The sequence below is a fragment of the Monocercomonoides exilis genome (assembly GCF_001643675.1).
Source record: "Monocercomonoides exilis strain PA203 chromosome Unknown scaffold21-1407046, whole genome shotgun sequence".
Lineage (NCBI taxonomy): Eukaryota > Preaxostyla > Oxymonadida > Polymastigidae > Monocercomonoides > Monocercomonoides exilis.
In genome coordinates, this window is record NW_027150566.1 from 69,642 (window position 1) to 89,386 (window position 19,745).

The 19,745-nt window shown below is 36.8% G+C and overlaps 5 protein-coding genes across 5 annotated transcripts; 3 read left to right on the forward strand and 2 right to left on the reverse strand.

The window, feature by feature from the left end:
- Positions 1 to 103: 103 nt before the first annotated feature.
- On the reverse strand, positions 104 to 6,471 carry MONOS_8639 (putative phosphatidylcholine-sterol O-acyltransferase; the record flags this gene model as incomplete). The annotated part of the gene is made up of 13 exons (XM_067879066.1): positions 104 to 221; positions 343 to 387; positions 490 to 589; positions 672 to 751; positions 821 to 929; positions 982 to 1,020; positions 1,268 to 1,346; positions 1,404 to 1,468; positions 1,562 to 1,574; positions 1,859 to 6,083; positions 6,149 to 6,223; positions 6,287 to 6,369; positions 6,421 to 6,471. 13 exons carry the CDS (start codon positions 6,469 to 6,471, stop codon positions 104 to 106), a joined length of 5,082 nt encoding a protein of 1,693 aa, XP_067727677.1.
- A 264-nt stretch (positions 6,472 to 6,735) lies between these two features.
- Positions 6,736 to 8,105, forward strand: MONOS_8640 (Tre-2/Bub2/Cdc16 (TBC) domain-containing protein D). Its single transcript, XM_067879068.1, has 3 exons — positions 6,736 to 6,854; positions 6,897 to 7,003; positions 7,048 to 8,105. The coding sequence occupies exons 1-3, from the start codon at positions 6,759 to 6,761 to the stop codon at positions 7,946 to 7,948; spliced, it is 1,104 nt and encodes a 367-aa protein (XP_067727678.1). The 5' UTR covers positions 6,736 to 6,758; the 3' UTR covers positions 7,949 to 8,105.
- On the reverse strand, positions 8,071 to 9,175 carry MONOS_8641 (putative coiled-coil protein). The gene is made up of 5 exons (XM_067879069.1): positions 9,057 to 9,175; positions 8,851 to 8,999; positions 8,670 to 8,773; positions 8,523 to 8,607; positions 8,071 to 8,419 (listed from the first exon to the last, which is right to left on the reverse strand). Exons 1-5 carry the CDS (start codon positions 9,161 to 9,163, stop codon positions 8,208 to 8,210), a joined length of 657 nt encoding a protein of 218 aa, XP_067727679.1. The 5' UTR covers positions 9,164 to 9,175; the 3' UTR covers positions 8,071 to 8,207.
- A 3,626-nt stretch (positions 9,176 to 12,801) lies between these two features.
- On the forward strand, positions 12,802 to 18,141 carry MONOS_13558 (putative RasGEF domain; the record flags this gene model as incomplete). Its single annotated transcript, XM_067866270.1, has 3 exons — positions 12,802 to 12,901; positions 12,979 to 13,013; positions 13,099 to 18,141. Exons 2-3 carry the CDS (start codon positions 12,999 to 13,001, stop codon positions 18,139 to 18,141), a joined length of 5,058 nt encoding a protein of 1,685 aa, XP_067727680.1. The 5' UTR covers positions 12,802 to 12,901; positions 12,979 to 12,998.
- Positions 18,142 to 18,622: 481 nt separating this feature from the next.
- On the forward strand, positions 18,623 to 19,719 carry MONOS_13556 (putative glucosinolate gamma-glutamyl hydrolase). Its single transcript, XM_067866269.1, has 4 exons — positions 18,623 to 18,701; positions 18,740 to 19,171; positions 19,230 to 19,432; positions 19,502 to 19,719. Exons 2-4 carry the CDS (start codon positions 18,756 to 18,758, stop codon positions 19,675 to 19,677), a joined length of 795 nt encoding a protein of 264 aa, XP_067727681.1. The 5' UTR covers positions 18,623 to 18,701; positions 18,740 to 18,755; the 3' UTR covers positions 19,678 to 19,719.
- Positions 19,720 to 19,745: the final 26 nt, after the last annotated feature.

Consider the following 19,745-nt stretch of genomic DNA (forward strand, 5'->3'; position numbering starts at 1 on the left):
AAATGACAAATGGAGAAATTAACATTAATCATAAAAATTCAAAAACAAGGCAAAAAATGTGAAAACAAACCGAAAAAAAAGACACTTTAAATGTGAAATGAAATCAAATCCACTCAATATCTTCACAAGGAGGAAAATAATAGAACTCTTCTTCAATTGAACCAATATTTTCACCAGCTTTTATGAAAATTCTTCCATCTTTTCCCCATTTATTTCCCCAACTGATTGTTCGATTCAAACATTTCGGAAATGTTTCATATTCATCATACGCATAAGGGGAAAAAAATATTTTAAAAAAATTGAGAGAATTAATTTTGAATGGTCAAAATTCTTTTGGCAAACTTATTTTGAATAATCCAAAAATCTTCGCCTTGAAGTTTTGTCCAACTTCGATTCAAAGCAAATAGCAACGAAAACATACGAACAAAAACAGTAATAAAGAAAAGAGAACATTAATAAGATACAAAAAAGCATGTAAAAAATGCAAACCCAACAATTTTGACTGCATGATATCCAACTATTTTGCCTTTCATTGAAGTTATGATATTCATTTCAGGGTCAAGAAACTGTGCATTCACATTCAATCCAACTAATCAATAAATCATAAAATATATAAAACATAAAACATTAAAAGTTCCTGTATGTGTACTGATATATTATTTGAAAGAAACCAAGGAGAGATCCGTATTTGTAGAGGACACGCTTCATCAAATCAACTGTTGGTCTTGGATGAGAAGCAGCACATAATTCACTGTCGTTAAGGGGAAATATAAATGAAGAAATTGTTTGTAACTAATAAAAACAATCTCATCGTCCATACGAATGAAGATTAAATGGTTGACTTTTATCGTCACATTCATATTTGCATTCTTGTTTTTCATTCTTCATTGATATACATTTTTCATCAACAATTCCTTTATTTTCGAGCCCTAGTTAGAAGATTCGAAATTGTCAAAAAAAACATAATGCATTTTCTCAAACATTTGACTGTTGGCCATAAATAACCTGTTCTGCATCCATCTATCAAAACAATTTATCAATTTTCATAAAAAAAAATTATTTATACAAAAAATGATTAATGATACCATTGCACATTGATTCATATGGTTCAAGAGCACATGTGGAATCGCAATTTAACTGGTATACAATCCAAATAAAGCTTCGTTTATAAAAAACAAAACAATTAATAATTGCTCAAATACCGGGAATTGAATTGATGGTGTAATCGAAATGTTTTTAGTGTAACATAAAGAATCAGAATATGCACCTACGGATGCATAAAACCAGCTTGCCGGACATTTTCCTTCTTTAAAGATTGTGTTCAATGTGTAACAATCTCTCGATTCCTTAAATAAAAAAGAAAGAATAAAATAATTTAGTAATTTCGTGTACGAAATGCATACATCTTTTAAATCAAAGTGAAGTGGAAGTTTTTTTGTTTGTGCCTTTTGAAAATTTAAGAGATTCCCTTTTATGAAAGATAATGAAAACAACATCATCAAACAATATAAATGTATTTATACACTTACATCAAATTTTTAGGAAAAAAAGAATTTCATACAATTAAAAGCTCTCTGAAATATGAAAAGAAACACGAGAAAACGAAAAATCATTATCGGTATTAATAAAAGAAGGAAAAATGGGCTCAACTCCAATGAAAAAATAGTGCATAATGTTGTAAATAAATTGTAATAATAGCAATTAACTTTTCCCTCTCAAACAAAAAAATTTCAAGATGTTGAAGAAAAAGGGTGAAAATAAAGAAAAAATAGAAACACATGTTGTTAATTTGAATAAAAAATTTGAATATTCGCCTAACCTTCGAAATAGAAAAAAACTCAAAGTGAATTCATAATACAGACGGATAAGGAATATCAAATTTACATATACATGCGACAAGGTTAAGGAAGCGTTTGTCGTACAAAGTGTTCATGTGGCCAACACCCCTCAGTTCGAATCTGGCAACTGCGCCCAACATGTCATTGGCAGCAGAAAAGCAAGGAACAGTTGCATCACTATCGACATGTGTCCATTTGAACGATGAAGCAAAGAGAGTCGACGGAGTGATGGCTGAGAACGGATAAACAGATGGAAACGGAGAAATATTCTGCTCTGCCCCATTTGGCTGTGAAGAAGTAGCAGCATCATTCACATTTGCCTCTGATTGAATGGAAGAGTTGGCAGAGTTGGCAGAGTTTGAAGAGTTAGCTTCATCGTCCCTCCGAAGGGTCTGTTTGTTCTTCGGCTGCATTCCGAGATGTTTCTTCTTCACATCAATGATGCAATGCCACGCTGTCTTCGTGCCAGACGCAAAGATGTTGTACAGTTTAATCCCTGTCTTCTTCAGATCAATGGGAAGAGAACGAAATGAATGGAAATGCTCCAAAAGAAGCTCCGGAGTAACTTTTCCCCGCCAAAGACCAGGATTCTCCGGGCGATGCATAAACTGGACGAGCTCAAAGAAGTTCAGCTGCTTTTGAGTGGGGCGCACACTGGATGGATCGACATCACAATCGCTGCTGGGCATCCACGTCAGAAAGCGGAAGGGGGACTCGACTGTTGCGCCATCATTAGGCAAAATGGATGAAGATGAAGAAGATGTTGTTGTTGTTGTTGAAATAGCAGTGGTGGCATTGGCAATGGATGCTTTGATTGTCACATTGGAAACAGTATCGTCTCCTTCTTCTCCTTCTCCTTCTTTCTCTTTCTCTTTCTCTTTCTCTTTCTCTTCTTTGCCATCTTCCTTCCCATCTCCTCCATCTTTCTCCTTTTTGCTCCCTTTCACATTTGATTCATCTTCTATCACATCAAACATCCATGGCAGCAACCTTCCACTTTCGCATCTGCTTGTCATCACAGACATCGGCATTGTCATCTGCATTGAACCAGAGGGAGAAGGAGAGAGAGAAGAAGGAGAAGGCGAAGAGGAAGCAGAAGGAGAAGAGGAAAGAGATGCAGAAGGAGAGGAAGGCAGAGAGTGTTCCTGTGTGTTTCTTTCATTGGGTGATTGAGAAGAGCATCGCAATGCAGTTGAGGAGTCGACAAAGGAAGGCACTTGGATGGATGTGTCGGCAGGGGTTGAGAGAGGAAGATGAGGAAGAGAGGAAAGATGGAGACAGCTCGGCTTTTTGGTGACGAGAGGCTCAGCAGACGAGTGGGCAAGGGAGAATGTTGCCGGCACAGTGGAGCCATTTACAATTGTTGTGGGAATGTCGTCTTCTTCCTTCTGAGAAAGGGAATTTGCAGAAGCGGCGCTTGTGGCCGGTGGGGGAATATCTTCGAAGGAGCAGATGTCCAATGAACGCACACGGGCCAATGGGACAGAAGAGAACTTGTGGAGTGAAGGAGAGGCATTCAATTGAGCAGAAGCACTCACAGATTGAAGGGGAGAAGAGGGAGGAGGCAGAAGAGGAGGTGAAGAATTGCTCTTTTGGGGAGATCGGATGGGATCAGCATTTGTCAGGACACATTTGGGTGTTGTGCTGGCAGTGCTGTTTGGAACAGGCGGAGGAGGTTTCTTTGGAGGAGTGAGACTTCTTTCACCAGAAAGCAGGATTTGCTGCTTGGAAGATGCCATCTGGCTGTTTGAGGAGAGAAGAGGAGGAGGAAGAGAATGAGAATGGGAAGAGGAGGAAGAAGAAGAAGAGGAAGAGGAAGGAGGAGGAGGAGGGGACGTTGGCAGCAGCTGGGCAGATGGGATGGGCGGAGGGGCGACAGAAGGAGGGAGCATGTGAGGCAGCCCCACGGCAAGTGGGAGAGAAAGAGAAGAGGGCTCAGAAGAAGGCAGAGAGGATTCGATGGAGTGGGGGACGCTGTATGGATGGAGGACAGACAGGGCCAGCTTCTGTTTATTATCAGAATTGGATGAAGAGGAAGAGGAAGATGAAGAAGAGGAAGAGGTTGTTGTTGTTGTTGTTGTTGATAATGTTGATGATGATGATGATGATGATGACAGAGAAGAAGAAGGGAGTGGAGGAGGAGGAGGCGGCGGAGGCGGAGGGGGAGGAGGGGCATAAGGCTGAGTAGAAGCATCAGGAAGAGGGAACCCAGGGAGGAATGCCATGTGAAGAGGAGACACAGCAAATGTGGGAGACGAAGCATAACTCAGAAAAGAACGAGATGTGATGGCTGAACGGCGCTGTGTGTGAGTGACTCCATCAGAAGAGGAAGTATTTGACAGAAGAGAAGAAGAAGATGATGATGATGACATTGGCCGTTCAACTGATTCAGCTTCATCTTCAAACAAGTCTTCGAGTGGGAGTGTGCCTGTTTGTGTGAGTAGATATGGATGCAGATCACTTGGCACATTCGAAGTGGCTGATGAAAATGAAGAAGAAGAAGATGTTGTTGATGATAATGTTGTTGTTGTATTTGAAGTGGATGACTGGATGCTTTGTTGAGATGGCTTCGTTTGTGCTGCTTGTGAGGCAGAAGGAGGAGAAGAGCACGGAGAAATTGACGACGGAGAAATAGAATTCCTAACAGAAGATGGATTAGAATAAGAAATGGTATTAAATTGTGGTGATGTGTTTGGCGATGAAGAAGAGGAGGAAGAAGAAGATGATGATGATGAAGATGATGAAGATGTTGATAAACAAGGTGAAGGCAGAGCAGAAGAGACAAAAGAGGAGGCTGAATGAGGAGTGGGGTTGGGCGTGTTATTTGCAGATGATTCGTTCAAAGAGGCTGATTTTGTGTTGGCAAAGACAGAAGATGTTGTGGGTGATGTTGAAGAGGCATTAATTGGAGTGGAAGATGGATTGGATGAAGAAGAATAAGAAAAAGAAGATGGTGAAGGAGTAGGAGATAATCTGATTGATTCAGAAAGAGGAGATGATGAAGGTGAAGTTGTCGGCGTATGTGATGGAGAAGGTGAGGAAAAGGAGGAAGTCTGTTGCTGATGCAGTTTTGAGTGCTGGCCGCTGCCAAATGGGCTGAGTGTCTGTGAGCGAAGGAGTGTGTCCAGAAGATCATCAGTCGACGAATGCGAATGCGAAATAGTCAATTTCTGTCCATCGCAACTGTCGTCGTGTGTTCCCTTTGCAGAATCACCAACAACTTCATTGCCTGTGCTGCTTCCACTGCCACATCCATCATCTCCTTCACTTCCATTCAATATGATTTCTCCTTCTTTTTTCGCTCCGCCTGTTTTCTCTTCGATTTCCTCTGACCGTTTTGGGGCGAGTGGCGACACACGCTGCCTCATCAATGGCACTTGTGCAATGTTTTCTGTCTCGTCTGGCTGCGAGTCGAAGTCCCAGCATGTTCCTGTCTTCTTGTCGCAATGGTACCCAAACCAGAGATAGTCTGTCCAGCGCTGTTTGGCGTCTCTTCTTCCGCTGGCTGAGTGCGAAGACGAAAGAGAAGCAGATTCTGTTTGGCTGGGTGCATTTGGTGCAGCTGAGTGTGAAGCAGCTGAAGATGGCTGGGTGTGTGCTGGGTGTGACAGAAGCTGCGGATTCAGCGGATGTACTGGTGTTTGTGACTGTGTGGTGTCTGCAGAGTGCAATTGAGATCGGCTGGGCGACTGGTGCGACAAGGGAGAAGGAGAAGGCGACAGGGCAATGTTGGATGAAGATGATGAAGATGGATTGTTTGAAAGTGAGCTGAGAGACGCAGAAGACGAGCGAGTGGCAAACGGAAGTACAGAATCAGCAGATGCTTTTTCAGATTTTTCTGTCTGTTCGTTGCCAAGCTCCACACGAATTGCAACTTTTGGTGAAAATGGAACGAATTCCGGCTGCAAAAACCAAAACATTCCGATTGAGGTGGTTGTTACTCCCCACATCGTTGAGCCTTTCAAAACAAACTCAGGAAGGCCAAATGAATAGCCATTCAAAAAAGCTAATACGTGGCGTCCAGCTCCTTGGAATGGGCATGTAAGAGCTATCCACTTATCGATATGGGAAGCAGCAAATTCTGGATAAAGTTGAATGAACATACGAAGAACGATTCCTCCCATGGAGTGTGTGATAACAGTAAGCTTTTGCCTTCCACATGACTCAAAAGCATCTTCGATCCTATTTCTAAGATTTTCTTGTATATGAGGAATAGATATGCACTGTCTCCAATCAAAAGGATATCTATCAAATGTATTTTCAGAAAAAGAAAGATTATGAATTATCATTGTTTTTCAAAACAATCACACCCCCAAAGAGTTTTCCCTGGCTCATAGCCGTTTTTAATTAGCAATTCAATAAGATCATGAAAATAAGCATGCATGCTATATTTGAAAAAATGAAAAAAAAGTTTAATAGAATATTGCTTTTCTCTAATAATTTCAAACTCATGAGGAAGCAAAGAACCGGGAAGTAGAAGATCCATTGCAAATAGTCCATAGTTGTCATCTGGCACGTAAACAACATGGTCCTTCAAGATAATTTTTTTAAACAAATAATTAACTTTAATTGAACAGCAAACATCATCTTGGCATTCATAGTACAAAGTTTTTGGGTTGATGCGTCCAACCATAAATCTTGATGTGTACGTATCCGCTTTTCTTATACGCGGCCAAAGAGCTCTCGATTCCCAGGTTTTCTTATTACGAACACGAAGTATACTCCCTTACAGACCACAAAGTCAAAGAAAACCCTTCGAAAAATCCAAACCTCCACATCCCGGTATAAGAAGAACCCCCGGTTTTAATGATTCTCCATTCTGTTCAGTTGCAATCTGCATATCTTGAGATGGTGGAATAGTAAAAAAATGCGATGATGGGTATACAACAACCATTTTAATTTTTAGATTTCATCTCATTTATGTCTTCTTCGTCAAATGACAAGTTTCAATTTTGGTTTGGCTTTCCTCATGACACATTAACGGAAGAATCCCAAATGAAGCTTGCAGAATATGAGGTAAGATTGATATTAGTTTTATTTTTGAATAATGAAAAATAGACTAATTTACAAAAAAGGACATTACAATGGTCAAAAATAGCAGAAAAAGATCCAACTTTCAGTAATTTTGTAAATAAATCATCAGCGAAAAACTTATGTAGAGCTGGGTTTGTTGCAATATTTTGTCACTTATGATAACAAAAATATTTAGAATTCCTCCTCAATATCGTGCCATAGTGTGGAGAGCGTTTTGTAATAAATTAAAATCCAAGTCACAATATCGTTATGAACAATATATTTCGATGCATGAAACTGAAAATCCTTCAACTTATCAAGATATAGAAAATGATTTAACTCGAACTTTTCCCGAGCATCCTGTACTTTCTCAGCAGCAGTCGATGGATAAAATGCGAAATATTTTGCGAGCATATTCATGGAGAAATCCTACTATTGGATATTGTCAATCTATGTCATTTATTGTTGGCTTATCAATGTTAGTGTTTGAGCGAGAAGAAGATTGTTTCTGGCTTCTTGTACATCTTCTGGAATCTATTCCTTCATATCACTCTAAAAGCATGCGAGATGCCAGGATTGATTTGAAAGTTATGGATGATTTGATGAAGAAATATGCCAATAAACTCTACACGCATATTCATAGTTTGGGTTATTCGGCAGAATTTATATGTGTAGAATGGTTTCTAACACTGTTCTCCAAGACAATGGCACCAGAATTTGTATTTAGAGTATGGGATGCGATGATGATTGAAGGAAACAAGATTTTATTCAGGGTATCACTTGGATGCTGTATGTATTTCGAAAAATTGTTTCTTCTTCCTGAAAACAAAAATCGTTCTCCAATGGCGATTCTTTCCGAGGAAGGAAAGAAATGTGTAGCAGTCGAAAAGATTTTCAAAAAAGGATTTGGGATCTTGAATTTTTCTCGTACCACTTTGAATCGAATGCGCAAAGAGAATGAAAGGGTTGTTGATAAAGAAAATGAGGAAGTTGAAGCGCTAAGAAAGCGCGACAAGGAAAGGAAAGAAAAAGCAAAATTAAAAGAAGATGAAAAGAAAATCTCTAAGATGGATGAAAGCGATTCATCGACAAATTAAATAATCGCTCATCGACTTCCTTATCTTCGTTTCAAAAAACAAATCTTGTCAAATTAATTCTTTTCTGTCATTTGAGTTCTCATTTCCATTTTGTTTGATTCATTTCCTCAGCTGTTATAAACTTTTTTTTCAAAAACATGTTTTATTTGCTTCCTAATTTTTTCCTGTTTTGGGAATCAAATGAAATGGAAGAAAATATACACATTTAATTAAAGTAATCTTTCTAAATAAATTGATGACAGTTTTAATATTATATAATTTAACCCCAGAAATCATCTATAAACTGCTGTGGGGTCTTTCCTTTCATTGCAGCATTGCTTGTCATATCTTCTTCTTCTAAAAACCCTTTATACTCTCTTGCTTCTTTTTCTTTACGCAATTTCTCTCTTCTTTCCTTCTCCGCTAATTCAGCTTCAGCTTTTCTTTCTCTTTCTCTTCTTATTATTTGCCTGTCTCTATGCTCTCGTTCCTCTGTGTAAATTTATCAAAACAAAAAAATTAGCAGTTCAGCGGTTTAAGCAAAATATAAAAAATATTTAAAAAGTTATAAATACATGATTCTATTGTATCAGACCTTTTAAATTGATTGGTTTTTCCTCTTTTCGCTTCATAACACGGTTGCTAATTGTTTTATCTTTATTTACCATTTTGTGAAAAACCTTTTGAAATGAAATAATAATCAACCAAAATTATTCCATTAAACAATGTTTTTTTATGATACCCTCTTTTGATTGTGAAATCCAATTTGACCAACATCCATTGAGGCATCTTTTCTCAGATTTGAAAAATGTGTGTAACAGCATGAAACAGAAGCAAGCTTGCATCCTTTAAAAGCAAGTATGCAAAAAAATCACAAAAATGAAAATGGAATGAAAATGTTTTCCAATGATCATGAAAAAAACCTTCAATGGAATTTGCTTTAACAAGTTGAAGGCATTCCTCCAAAACATCTTCAGGAATCATTTCAAGTTCGACTTCAACAGGGAAACCTCTTGGATCTGGAAGATGTCGCAAATATACATGTGCTGATGAATATGAATCAACATGAAACCTTAAAAAATTAAAAAATGCACTGTTTCAATAATGAATGCTTATCAAAGTGAATAACCATATATCTTCTGGAAAGCCATATTTTAATAATTCTTCATTTTCATATTTATCTCTTCCCATGTAATAAACGTAATCATCATTGCACGAAGTGAAAAAAAACACCATTTTTTCAGATTTGTTTCCATACTTTATATTTGTGACATATAATTTTTTCTTTATTTTTTGCTGTGCACCAATTTGTGACGAATTTTTTTGCCTTATGAATTTTGTCCCATTCTGCACATTAAATTATATTTCTCAATTTTGGATATTTTATTATGTTTTTTTGACACGTGAATGAAAGATTTATTATGGAAATAGTGTGGAAAAAGTTTGGTCCAAATTGTTGTTTTTTTCATAAATGAAAGAATTTTGCCCCATTTATAATATAACTCGATTTCTTTGTTCGTAAAATAGATATTCGTGAAAGTAATTATTTTTATTTTTTTGTTAAATTATGCAAATAATTTCTTAATTTTTTTTTTTTATCTAATAAACTTTTTAAAAAAATAAAAAAAATTTTTTTGATTCCATTTTGGCGATTGAATTAGAAATCATAACTTTTTTGAAGCGTTTATTCTTCAAATGTTTCGTTTCTGAATAGAGAAATCATTTATTGAAAAGGATAATGCACATTGATTGAATCAAAATAACAATGTGTCTTTTTTTTTTTAATTAACTTTTGTTTTGTTTTCTGGTCAAAATGAAAACTGAATATTTTATTATTCACCTTATAATTAATCACAAGGAACTTTTCAAAAATTTTTCAGACATGAAAAAGGAAATAGTCTTGTATAAATATTTTTTGAAAAAATATTTAAAGAATTTCAGTGATCATTAAACACATTCAAAGAAAATTCTCGAACTGAAATTATTTAATTCACAATAATATGGGTTCAAAAATAATCACCCATTTCCACAATATTTTGTTCACTTCATTATAGTCAGTGTTAATAATGGTGGACACTTTCAATAACTGTGGACAGTCGAATTTTCTCAACAACCATTGATAGTTGCATTCTGACAATTAACTCAATTATTCCCTCATTGAATGTGAATTAATACGAATCGTTTTTTTCATTCACACATCACAATTAAATTTTGTAATAAACAATTACTATATTCGGAGAAACTCGGAGTATCAAATTTCTCCGAGTTTCTCCGAAAATAGAAAATGCTATTTTCTTGATTCTGAAGAGAAAGTTGTTTCATTTCTGTATATCTTATAAGTTCATATTTATTGAAGGAATAATTGGATTTTTTGTTAAAATGCAACGATCAACAGTTGTTGAGAAAATTCGACTGTCCACAGTTTTTGAAAGTGTCCACCATTATTAACACTAACTATATTTAATTATGAAAGTGAAACATCTCAACGCGATATTTTCCACTGGTTGTGAACAACAAGATATAACGAACTGGATTTTGATTGGTATTGCATTTGGATACAATTATTTTTTTCACAAATAAAACATCCACCATGTCAGTGAATTATTATTTCTCTGTGTTTTTTTTTTTTTTTTTTTTTTTTTTTTTTTTTTTTTTTTTTTTTTTTTTTTTTTTTTTTTTTTTTTTTTTTTTTATTTTTTTATTTTTTTTATTTTATTTTTTTATTTTTTTATTTTATTTTATTTCAGATTTTGAAATTTTATAAGCAATTTTTCCTGAGAGTGAAAACAAGCTGATAAACATTTTCTTCTTTTCTTTCTGTTCAGACATTGTGTGTTTGAAAATACACAAATCAATTCAAAATGAATTTAAAAAATATAATGACTGTTCGAAATTTTATTTTTTTCTGTCATTGAAGCCAGTTTTAGTTTTTGATGTTCGCAATAGATCTTTTAACAACGTGAGTGGATATTTCTTTGAAAGTCTTCAAAAATGAAGTGATTAAATGTTCCTCTCCTTTGCACCTGAGAGAATTTTTCTTCAGCCTTTTTCTTCAAAAGCAAATGATATTTTTGATCGGAATAATTTCTCGTGAATATGGGTGATTATTTTTGAAATCATAACTTTTTTCGGAGTGTTTAATTCTGGATTTTTTTATTGAACGTGGATAGAAAATTGTCATTTGCACACTTTTTGAATTGCAATTGTGACAAAATGTGAGATTTGAAATTCATTCATGAAAAAATTATTTGTGGACAGTGAGATCACTTTTCGATGTTTACTGATAAAATCGCAAAACAAATTATTTTATCGAAATTTTTTTCTGGAAAAACATGATTTCAAAAATAATCACCCATATGCTTCAATACGTTATGTTTATTATCCAGTTTCTCAAATGATATCATCAACAAGAACATGGTGAATAGATCCATTTTCCAAAACGACCACGAATGAGCCTTTCTCTATTCCAGTCAGCAGAAACCTTTTCACATAGAATTCAATATTTTCATGTGTGATTGATCTTTGAATTAACTCAATGATGCCCATCCCATCTTGAAAAGTTGATGTAATTGCAGATACAGACTGAGTGATGTGAAGGGGTGAAATGAAGGGTTTCTCTCCATTTTTGTTCCAGTCATATTTTCGAATTCAATTTTTATTTCATAAAGTTTCGTCCATGCAAAATATATTTGCTCCATCCTTTTGATAGTGAAATTACTAATTCACAAAATTGATTCATAACATTTATTCCTTCCGAATTGGATAAAAAGTGCTTATTGTTATTCTTTTTGAAAAAATCAAAGATAATTCAAAATTATTGAAATGGGATTCCGATAATATTAGATGAATGAATGTTTTTCCTTTTGAAAATTCAGAAATATATTATTCTTCTCCAATTTGTCTAACTGATGAAATATAATCAGCTTTTATTCTCTCTTTGACCAATTTTTTTTATTTGTTTCATTGTTGTCCAGTTTTTTCCTTCCTTAATTATCAAGCTGAAAAATTATCTCGATGCCTATGAAAACCTTTGCTTAATCATTCGATATCAATATTGAGGTTAATAAGAATAGAATTGGATGACAATATTCCGTTTTCTTTGGTCATAATTTCCATTTAATTCTGATAATTTTTTTCTATTCGCAAATTCCGCTAAAGTGAATGTTTTTTTCCTTCTCTTTTTCTTTCGTTAATTTTTCATTTCTCAACTTTTTTTTTTTCTTTGTCTTTCTTCTATTTCTTTTTCCAATATGTGTTCCTTTTTTTTTTTTTTTTTTTTTTTTTTTTTTTTTTTTTTTTTTTTTTTTTTTTTTTTTTGATTGACGAAGTGGATATTTCACTGTGTGAATGACTTGAAGATAAATAGGTTTTCCTTGAAATATTTCGATGTGAGGTGTGAATTGCTCTCCCAAATCTCTTTTTTTTTTTGTTCCATGTCAAAAGCATGTATGTTTTCCATTTTTCCAAGTGCAAAACAAAATAGAACGTTATTTTTGGGTCATTTTGATTTTCAGAAAACAAGGAATGATTTTTTTTTGAACATTATGATATCAAAAGATAAATAGTGTGTTTCTGAAATATAAAAAAATATTCAAATGACAAACTTGTTTTGCTATCTTTGTTTTATTTTAATAATCCGTATTTTTCATAATGATTTCAAGCAAATGATGAATCGAAGTTAAGATAATATTTTTTATTTAATTATTAAAAATTCGTATTTTTTTGCTTTGTAATTAAAAAATACTGCTGAGTGGATTTATTCACATAATCATTTTCACAAACATTCAATCAATATTTTTAGTATATTTTCTTTTGCAGAATGATAATATCCATCGATTCATAAAAATTTAACCATAATGAATAATAAAATTTTCATATTTTTGTTTTTGGAAGTTAAATAAAAGGATAAACATTTTAACGTGTTTCCTTATTTGAAGAAATTTAATTGAAAAATACTTGCATAATTTACACAAGGTTTTCTGTTATTTTCTTTCATTTGAATTCATAGTTAATTGTTTATTTTTGATAATTGTAACAAAATGAACAACAAGAATATTGTTCAAATAATTGCATGCAAAGAGAAATGGTATGTATTTTTCCGTTAACGCTTTTGAAGATTTTTTCACACACAACAATGATTATAATTTTTTGTTATTTAATTATGAAAACAGATTAATAACGAAGAATTCTTTGGAGAAGATGAAATATTTGGAAGAGAAGATAAAAATGAAAAACGTAAAAGAAAAGAAATGATGAAAGATTTGGAGTTTCAAAAAGAAGCAGAGTCTTTATTTCAAAATTCAGACTTATTTATCGAAGATGAATCAGAATCGAGCACAGAATGGAGCTCTTCTCACGAAGAAGAAAATGATATTAATGAAACTTTAGATAGTACCTCCAATAATGGTGGCTCAAAACGAAAAACTCGAGGAAAATCAAAGTTGTTATCATCTAGAGAAGGAACTTCTTCAGTTAATATTTCTGATTCATTGACATTACCCCAACACATGCCATTTCCTAAATTTTTCCATGTTTCAACTCAATCGAAAGCGGATAATATTTTGCGAAGAATGCTTCTTTTCACATACCGGAAGATAATAACAACAACAGATTTTGTAGATATGCTGGCTCAAAGGTTGGATGATATAGCAAGCTTAATAGAAACCACAGAGGAAAGAAAAAGGGATGAGCAGAAAAAAATGCATGACGAAAAATCAAAACAGATTATTCATGAAGCAGATAACGAAGGGAAGAGTTGCGAAGAAGCAGAAAAAGAAGAAAAGGATATTGTACAAAAAGGTGGCCTATTCAAAAAACTGAGTTTAAAAGATAAAGATAAAGATAAAGATAAAGAAAAAGAGAAGAACACAACAAAACGGAAAGGGAAACAAAGCAAAGAAGAAGAAGAAACAAAAACCGAACTCAGCACGATGCAACATTTGGAACTTCAGCTGCAGAAACTTCGAAGTGAAGAGCTTTCACTCGCAGAGCTGTTTGTGAGCTGGACGAAACAATACAACGACCCATTCATCGAGTTCATAACAGGCAGAGGTGGTCAGAAGAGTTCATCATCATCATCATCATCATCCTCAATAACGTCAACAACATCATCTTCTTCATCCTCTTCTTCCTCGTCTGCTTCTTCTTCTTCTTCTTCTTCTCAAACTCCATCCACTTCTTCATCTGCTTCATTGTCTTCCACAGCTATCTCTTCCCCTTCCTTCCAACAAACAAGCCCAGTCAGTTCGCTTTTTGTGCGTTTCCGTTCAGTTGCCCAGCACTTGCAGCTGAGATGGGGTGTGTCTTCGTTGGGAGAGAAGGCTGTGATGATACTCGAACAGAGGAAAGAGGCAGTGCTGGTGAAACTATTAGCACTGGAGAAGGAAGAAGAGGAGAAGAGGAAGGCGAAAGAGGAGGAAAGGAAACTGAAAGAGAAAGAAGAAGAGAAAGAGAAAGAGGGAGAGAAAAAGAAAGAAGAAGAAAACGAGGAGAAATGCGAAGAAACTTGCAAAGAAGAGAAAGCAACCAAAGAAAACAATAACGATAATAAAGAAGCAGACCATAAAGAAGAAGAAGAAGAAGATGATGATAATGACGAAGAAGAAAATTCTCATAAGTTAATTGCAATTCAACAAACAAACACAACTTCAACATCAACACCATCATCAACATCAACAACTCCAACCACGACTTCTTCTTCTTCCTCATCTGCTTCCTCATCTGCTTCCTCATCTGCTTCCTCATCTGCTTCTGACCCAACACCTTCATCTTCTTCAATGTCACCCCTATCAACTGCACTTCCATCTTCTCTGTTGGCTTCTCCTTCTTCATCAAAAACTGTCACAACAACAACAACACCATCATCATCATCGTCTTCTTCTCCTTCCTCCTCTCCTTCTCCATCATCATCCATTTCATTCTCTTCCTCATTCGTCCTCCCTCCCTCCTATCTCCATCTCCCTGACCCCTCTCCTCCTCCCCCCCTCTCCTCCTGCACCTTCCTCCTTCCTTCTGTCAACTCCACCTTCTTCCGCTCAACTGCTGTGGATGTGCCCCACTTCTCGGCCTCTCTCAGCCGAAAGCACAGCGCCCTCTTCCGCTCCCTCACTCTCTCCGAGTTCGTCTCCCAGGCGTGGATGAAGCCTGCCCTCAAACACTTCCACTCGCCCACCATCGTCGCCATCACTGCTCTCTTCAACACCCTCACCCGCTTCGTCCCGCAGGTCGTCCTCTCCTGGCAGTCGCCCAAAGAGCGTGCCCACTGTATCGCTGAGTTCTTCGCCCTTGCCCACTCACTCGCTGCAAGAGGAGACTTCCACGGCGCCTTCGAAATCTTCATGGGACTGCAGCACCGCTCCATACAGAGGCTGAAGAAGACAACCGTGCTCTGCCCAGACTATCAGCTGAAGCCGTATCATTCTGTTTCTCTGCCGTTTCTGTCGTTTTCGCTCTCTTCCAATTCCTCTTCCAATTCATCATCGTCATTATCTTCCTCCTCATCTTCTTCTCCTTTCTCCTCCAACACTTCATATTCCAGCACAAACAACTCATCGTCCTCGTCTTCCTCACAATCTCTTCCTCCTCTCTTCTCCCTCTTTTCCAGAGCACCTGCCTATCCCATCCTCTCCAAAGTGCTCTCTCAAACACAAAAGCCTTTCATTCGCCCGCTTCCCCTCTTTTTGCACGACCTCGTCTTTTTCGAAGAGAAAGGTGGATTTTCTGGGGTTATCAAGAAGAAGAGGTACAAAAGAAGGAAAAGGAGAAAGAAGAGGAACGATGGGAAGGAAGACGAAAAGGGTAATATTTCACAACAAAATGGTTCAAATGAATCAAAGCCAGAATCAGACTCAAAAAATACCACTCAATCTGCTTCTCGTTCATCTCCACTTTCAACAACGTCATCAACATCTTCATCAAACACACCAAAAAGTGAAGAGAAGTCCAAAGGGGATGAGAAAGAGGCAGAGATGTGTGTGGTCGAAGTGGAGGAGAAGCTGATGAATGTGGATGCTTGTTGGAAGCTCTTCAAAATGGTTGACTCTTTTCTGAGTGAAAGTGCTGGCTTTGTTGTGAATGAAGACGAATGCCCAACACAGCTGCAATCCTCTCTTATCAATGAAAGTGCAATTGCATCAGCCGTTCCCTCTCCTTCTGCCTCGCCTTTCCCTCAGACATCTTCTGGTTCTTCCACACCTCCTTCCTCTTCTCCTTCCTCCTCCTCCTCTTCCTCTTCTTCTTCCTCCATTCTGTCATCTCAGCCACAGCACCATCGCTCCAACACCCACACGCCCACCACAGCTGCCTTTGCCCCCTTCGACTTCTCTTCTCGCTCATCCCACTCGCGTGTGAGGATCATCTCTGAATTGTCTGAGCCATTCATCCGCATCGCCTCTGACGAGCAGCTCGTGGAACGCTCAAAGGAATTGGAGCCTCCGCCTATTCTGAACACACTCTCTTCTTCTTCTTCTTCCACTTGCTCTTCTTCTTCCTCTTCTTCTTCTGCTTCCTCCTCCTCCTCTTCTTCCTCATCATCAGTTTCAACATCTTTTCCTGCAACCCCATCTTCAACAGGATCAGCTGACAACAAACCTTCTTTCGATGAAAACGAATCCGAAAGCTCAAAAGAATCTTTCCATTCTCCCTCAAAAGCATCATCTGCATCCAACAGACACTCATTGAGATCGCCTTTACAACCAGCACATTCGCATTCTGCTTATGCTTCTTCATCCCCTTCCTCTTCATCCTCATCATCATCATCATCATCATCATCCTCTTCTTCTTCTCCAACGTCTTCTCGTTCAGCCAGCCAGCACTCACCCATCCCTTCTCCCCCTCCTTCTCGCTGTAAAGATGACACTCCCCTTTCCCATTCACAATCTTCTGTTCTGTCTGAACAGCCCCTTTCCTCTGCTCCTCTTTCGCTTTCCTCTCAAAATCGCTCTTTGTCTGACAGCAGCGACAGTTCTGCAGTCGACTCGCCTTCTTTCTCTGAAGCATCGTCTGCCTCACAAACACACTCAACACTCAGAAACACCCAGACACTCACACAAACACCGTCCCCTCCTCCTCCTTTGTATCAGATAGACCAGAAGTTGGATATGCTGTCTTCTTCACCTTCTTCTTCTTCGATTCCTTCTTCCTCGCCCCCTTCTTCTGCCACCACAGATGCCAACACAAATAAGTCTTCATTCACAAATGCCTCTTCATCAGCGCAGTCGCTTTTCAGCGACGGATTCAATCCACTTGTCAACACACACAAACCAAACAGCACTCAAAACAGTTCATTTGCCAAAGGACATTCACTTTCTGATGACTCGTCTGGCAAAGCCAAATCTTCTTCGTCTGCTCTTTCTGATGGTTTTCCTCCAAAACACTCGTTTTCTGCTTCTTCTTCTGCTTCTCCTTCAAATTCTCCTCTTAATTCTCCTCTTAATTCTCCGTCCAACTCTCCGTCTAATTCTCCGCTTTCACATCGTTCTCTGTTGAGACACTCACACGCACTGTCCAGCTCTTCTTTGAGCACAATGCTCCCTTCTACACGCAACTCTGCCTCTCTTTCACCTTCTTCTCATTCACATTCACTTTCTGCTTCTTTGTCTCTTCAGCTCCCTTCTTCCTCTTCCCCTTCTTCATCTCTTCAATCACAACCACAATCATCATCATCATCATCATCATCATCATCTTCATCTTCATCATCTTCTTCTTTTCCTCCTTTTTCCTCGTGCAACACCCCCACTTCGACTATCGCTCCTCCTCCTTCTTTCTCTTCCTCTTCTTCTCCTCTGCCAACACGCACCCTCTCCTCCCCCTTCTCCAACATCTCTTCTTCTGCCACTGTCTCAAGCACACAGGCGCCTCAGCCAACAGCCTTTGTCAACTCTCTCACTTCTGTCCTGTCTGAGTTTATGACAGACATTTCATTCGAGTCGGAGCCTTCTCTTTCTCCTCCGCCGCCAACTCCTCCTCCCATCCAGAACATCACTACAGAGGAGGAGATTACATCTGACTCATCTCTCACTGCTCTTCCTGCTCCATCTTCATCATCATCATCTTCTTCCTCCTCCTCCTCATCTTCTCCTTCTTCTCCTCCTCCTTCGTCTTTTGAGGGTAATAATTCTAATGCTGTTGCAGAGACACCATCTGCAACACAGCTAACAGTTCCTCCTTTGCCCCCTCCTTCGCTCACTTCATTCTCTCTTGACAGCAAAAATTAGACATTTCACCCACAGAAAATACACACAACAGTCAGTTTGGAAAAGCTTTTGAGAATCTGTACATGTTTATGTATCAAGCATCTCCAATGATTTCCTCCTGTTTAATACAACTTTTCTGTGAAATTTACATTCACATCATTCGACATACGCAAATATTTCGTTTTACTGTCTTACTATTTGTTTTATTTATGAACTTGTGCTTTTATATTTGGAGGGTCTTCTTCCTTTCTTTCTTCCTCTTGCTTATTTTGACTGTAAATAACGAGGAGACACAGCGCAAATTATTTTGAGAATTACGTTGCTGCATAGTGTTATTATTTTTTTGTATTTGGTGTTTGTTATATCTATTCGACATTTCACAGCAAAAATACAATTTGAGATTCATGAATATATTTTTTAAATAAATAACAACAGAATTTATGGATGTGTTGATGAATTGCAATGTTGATCGGAGCAAATATATTTTTTGAAACGAATAAAATGAAATGACAAATGAAATGAAAAAACGTTAGTAAACAACGTTATTTGCGCGTTTTGCATTTGCTTTAAAAGTTGGTGATGTATGCTGTTTTTTAAAGTGTTTTATTTTCGAATAAAGTGATTATTTAGTTTGAATGGCAACAACAAAACGATTGATATGCATTTTCGATTGTGAAGATCATGCAGGATTTCCGAATATGATAAAGGATTTTTTAGGTGATGCATATGAGTACGAAGTATTTCAGGCTCCAAAACTCCTTCTACCTCCTGTTGATGAGACTTCTCGATACGATTGTTTTATTTTAACTGGTTCACTAACATCCGCGCATGAAACAGAAAAAGAAATTCCAGGAACATGGGTTCAAAAATTTGGACAATATGTCAAAGATCTTACATCTCTTATTATCGACAGAAACAGAACAGCAACGAAAAAGCAAAAGCTGATTGGCATTTGCTTTGGGCAGCAGATTATTGCGCATTATTTGGGGGGGAAATGCGAAAAAGCAGAACAACCTCGCCATGGAATTGAAAAACTTAAATTCGAGCCACAGTTTGAAAGTACATTCTTTTTAAGTTATTCAATTTATTGAATTGTAAATTATCCGAAGATTTTATGAGGTGAAAGCTGTAAGAACTGCAGCCAAAGAAGTATTTGGAATGAGTCCTCCATTTGACGAATTGCTATTTCCATCAATTGAGCCAATTGAATTTCGTTCTGATTATTTATCACAAATTCCTCCATCTGCAACTCTCCTTGCGAAAAGCAAATATTCACCTGCCGAAGCATTTACAATTGGAGACGATATTTTAGGTTTGTTATTTTATTTTTTTCAGAAATAATAACAAAAAATTTACATCATAAAAAAAACAATTTTATAAGGGGTTCAATTTCATCCAGAATTTACAAAAGAATTTGTTTTGAGAGACCTTTTACCTTACAAAAAAAGTAAGGATCCTTCTTTTGAACTTCATGCTCCCGAGACATCATTTGATGTTACAAAAAGCACACAAATGTTCATGCAATCATTTTTAAGAGCATTTATTGAAGATAATTAGAATCTTATGTTCAATGATATTAAATAGATTTTTGATATATCCAGCTTTCGTCATTTTTTTATTATTTT

Excerpts from the sequence above, each read along its gene's own strand:
- MONOS_8641 (XM_067879069.1), bottom strand. The coding sequence starts at position 9,163 with ATGGTGTTTTTTTTCACTTCGTGCAATGATGATTACGTTTATTACATG. Across the intron at positions 9,000-9,056 it reads GGCTTTCCAGAAGATATATG|GTTTCATGTTGATTCATATT; the intron begins GTTATTCACTTT and ends TAATTTTTTAAG. Across the intron at positions 8,420-8,522 it reads AAAACCAATCAATTTAAAAG|AGGAACGAGAGCATAGAGAC; the intron begins GTCTGATACAAT and ends AAATTTACACAG.
- MONOS_8640 (XM_067879068.1), top strand. The coding sequence starts at position 6,759 with ATGTCTTCTTCGTCAAATGACAAGTTTCAATTTTGGTTTGGCTTTCCT. Across the intron at positions 6,855-6,896 it reads TGAAGCTTGCAGAATATGAG|ACTAATTTACAAAAAAGGAC; the intron begins GTAAGATTGATA and ends AATGAAAAATAG. Across the intron at positions 7,004-7,047 it reads AAAAACTTATGTAGAGCTGG|AATTCCTCCTCAATATCGTG; the intron begins GTTTGTTGCAAT and ends AAAAATATTTAG.
- MONOS_13556 (XM_067866269.1), top strand. The coding sequence starts at position 18,756 with ATGGCAACAACAAAACGATTGATATGCATTTTCGATTGTGAAGATCAT. Across the intron at positions 19,172-19,229 it reads AAACTTAAATTCGAGCCACA|ATTTTATGAGGTGAAAGCTG; the intron begins GTTTGAAAGTAC and ends AATTATCCGAAG. Across the intron at positions 19,433-19,501 it reads AATTGGAGACGATATTTTAG|GGGTTCAATTTCATCCAGAA; the intron begins GTTTGTTATTTT and ends CAATTTTATAAG.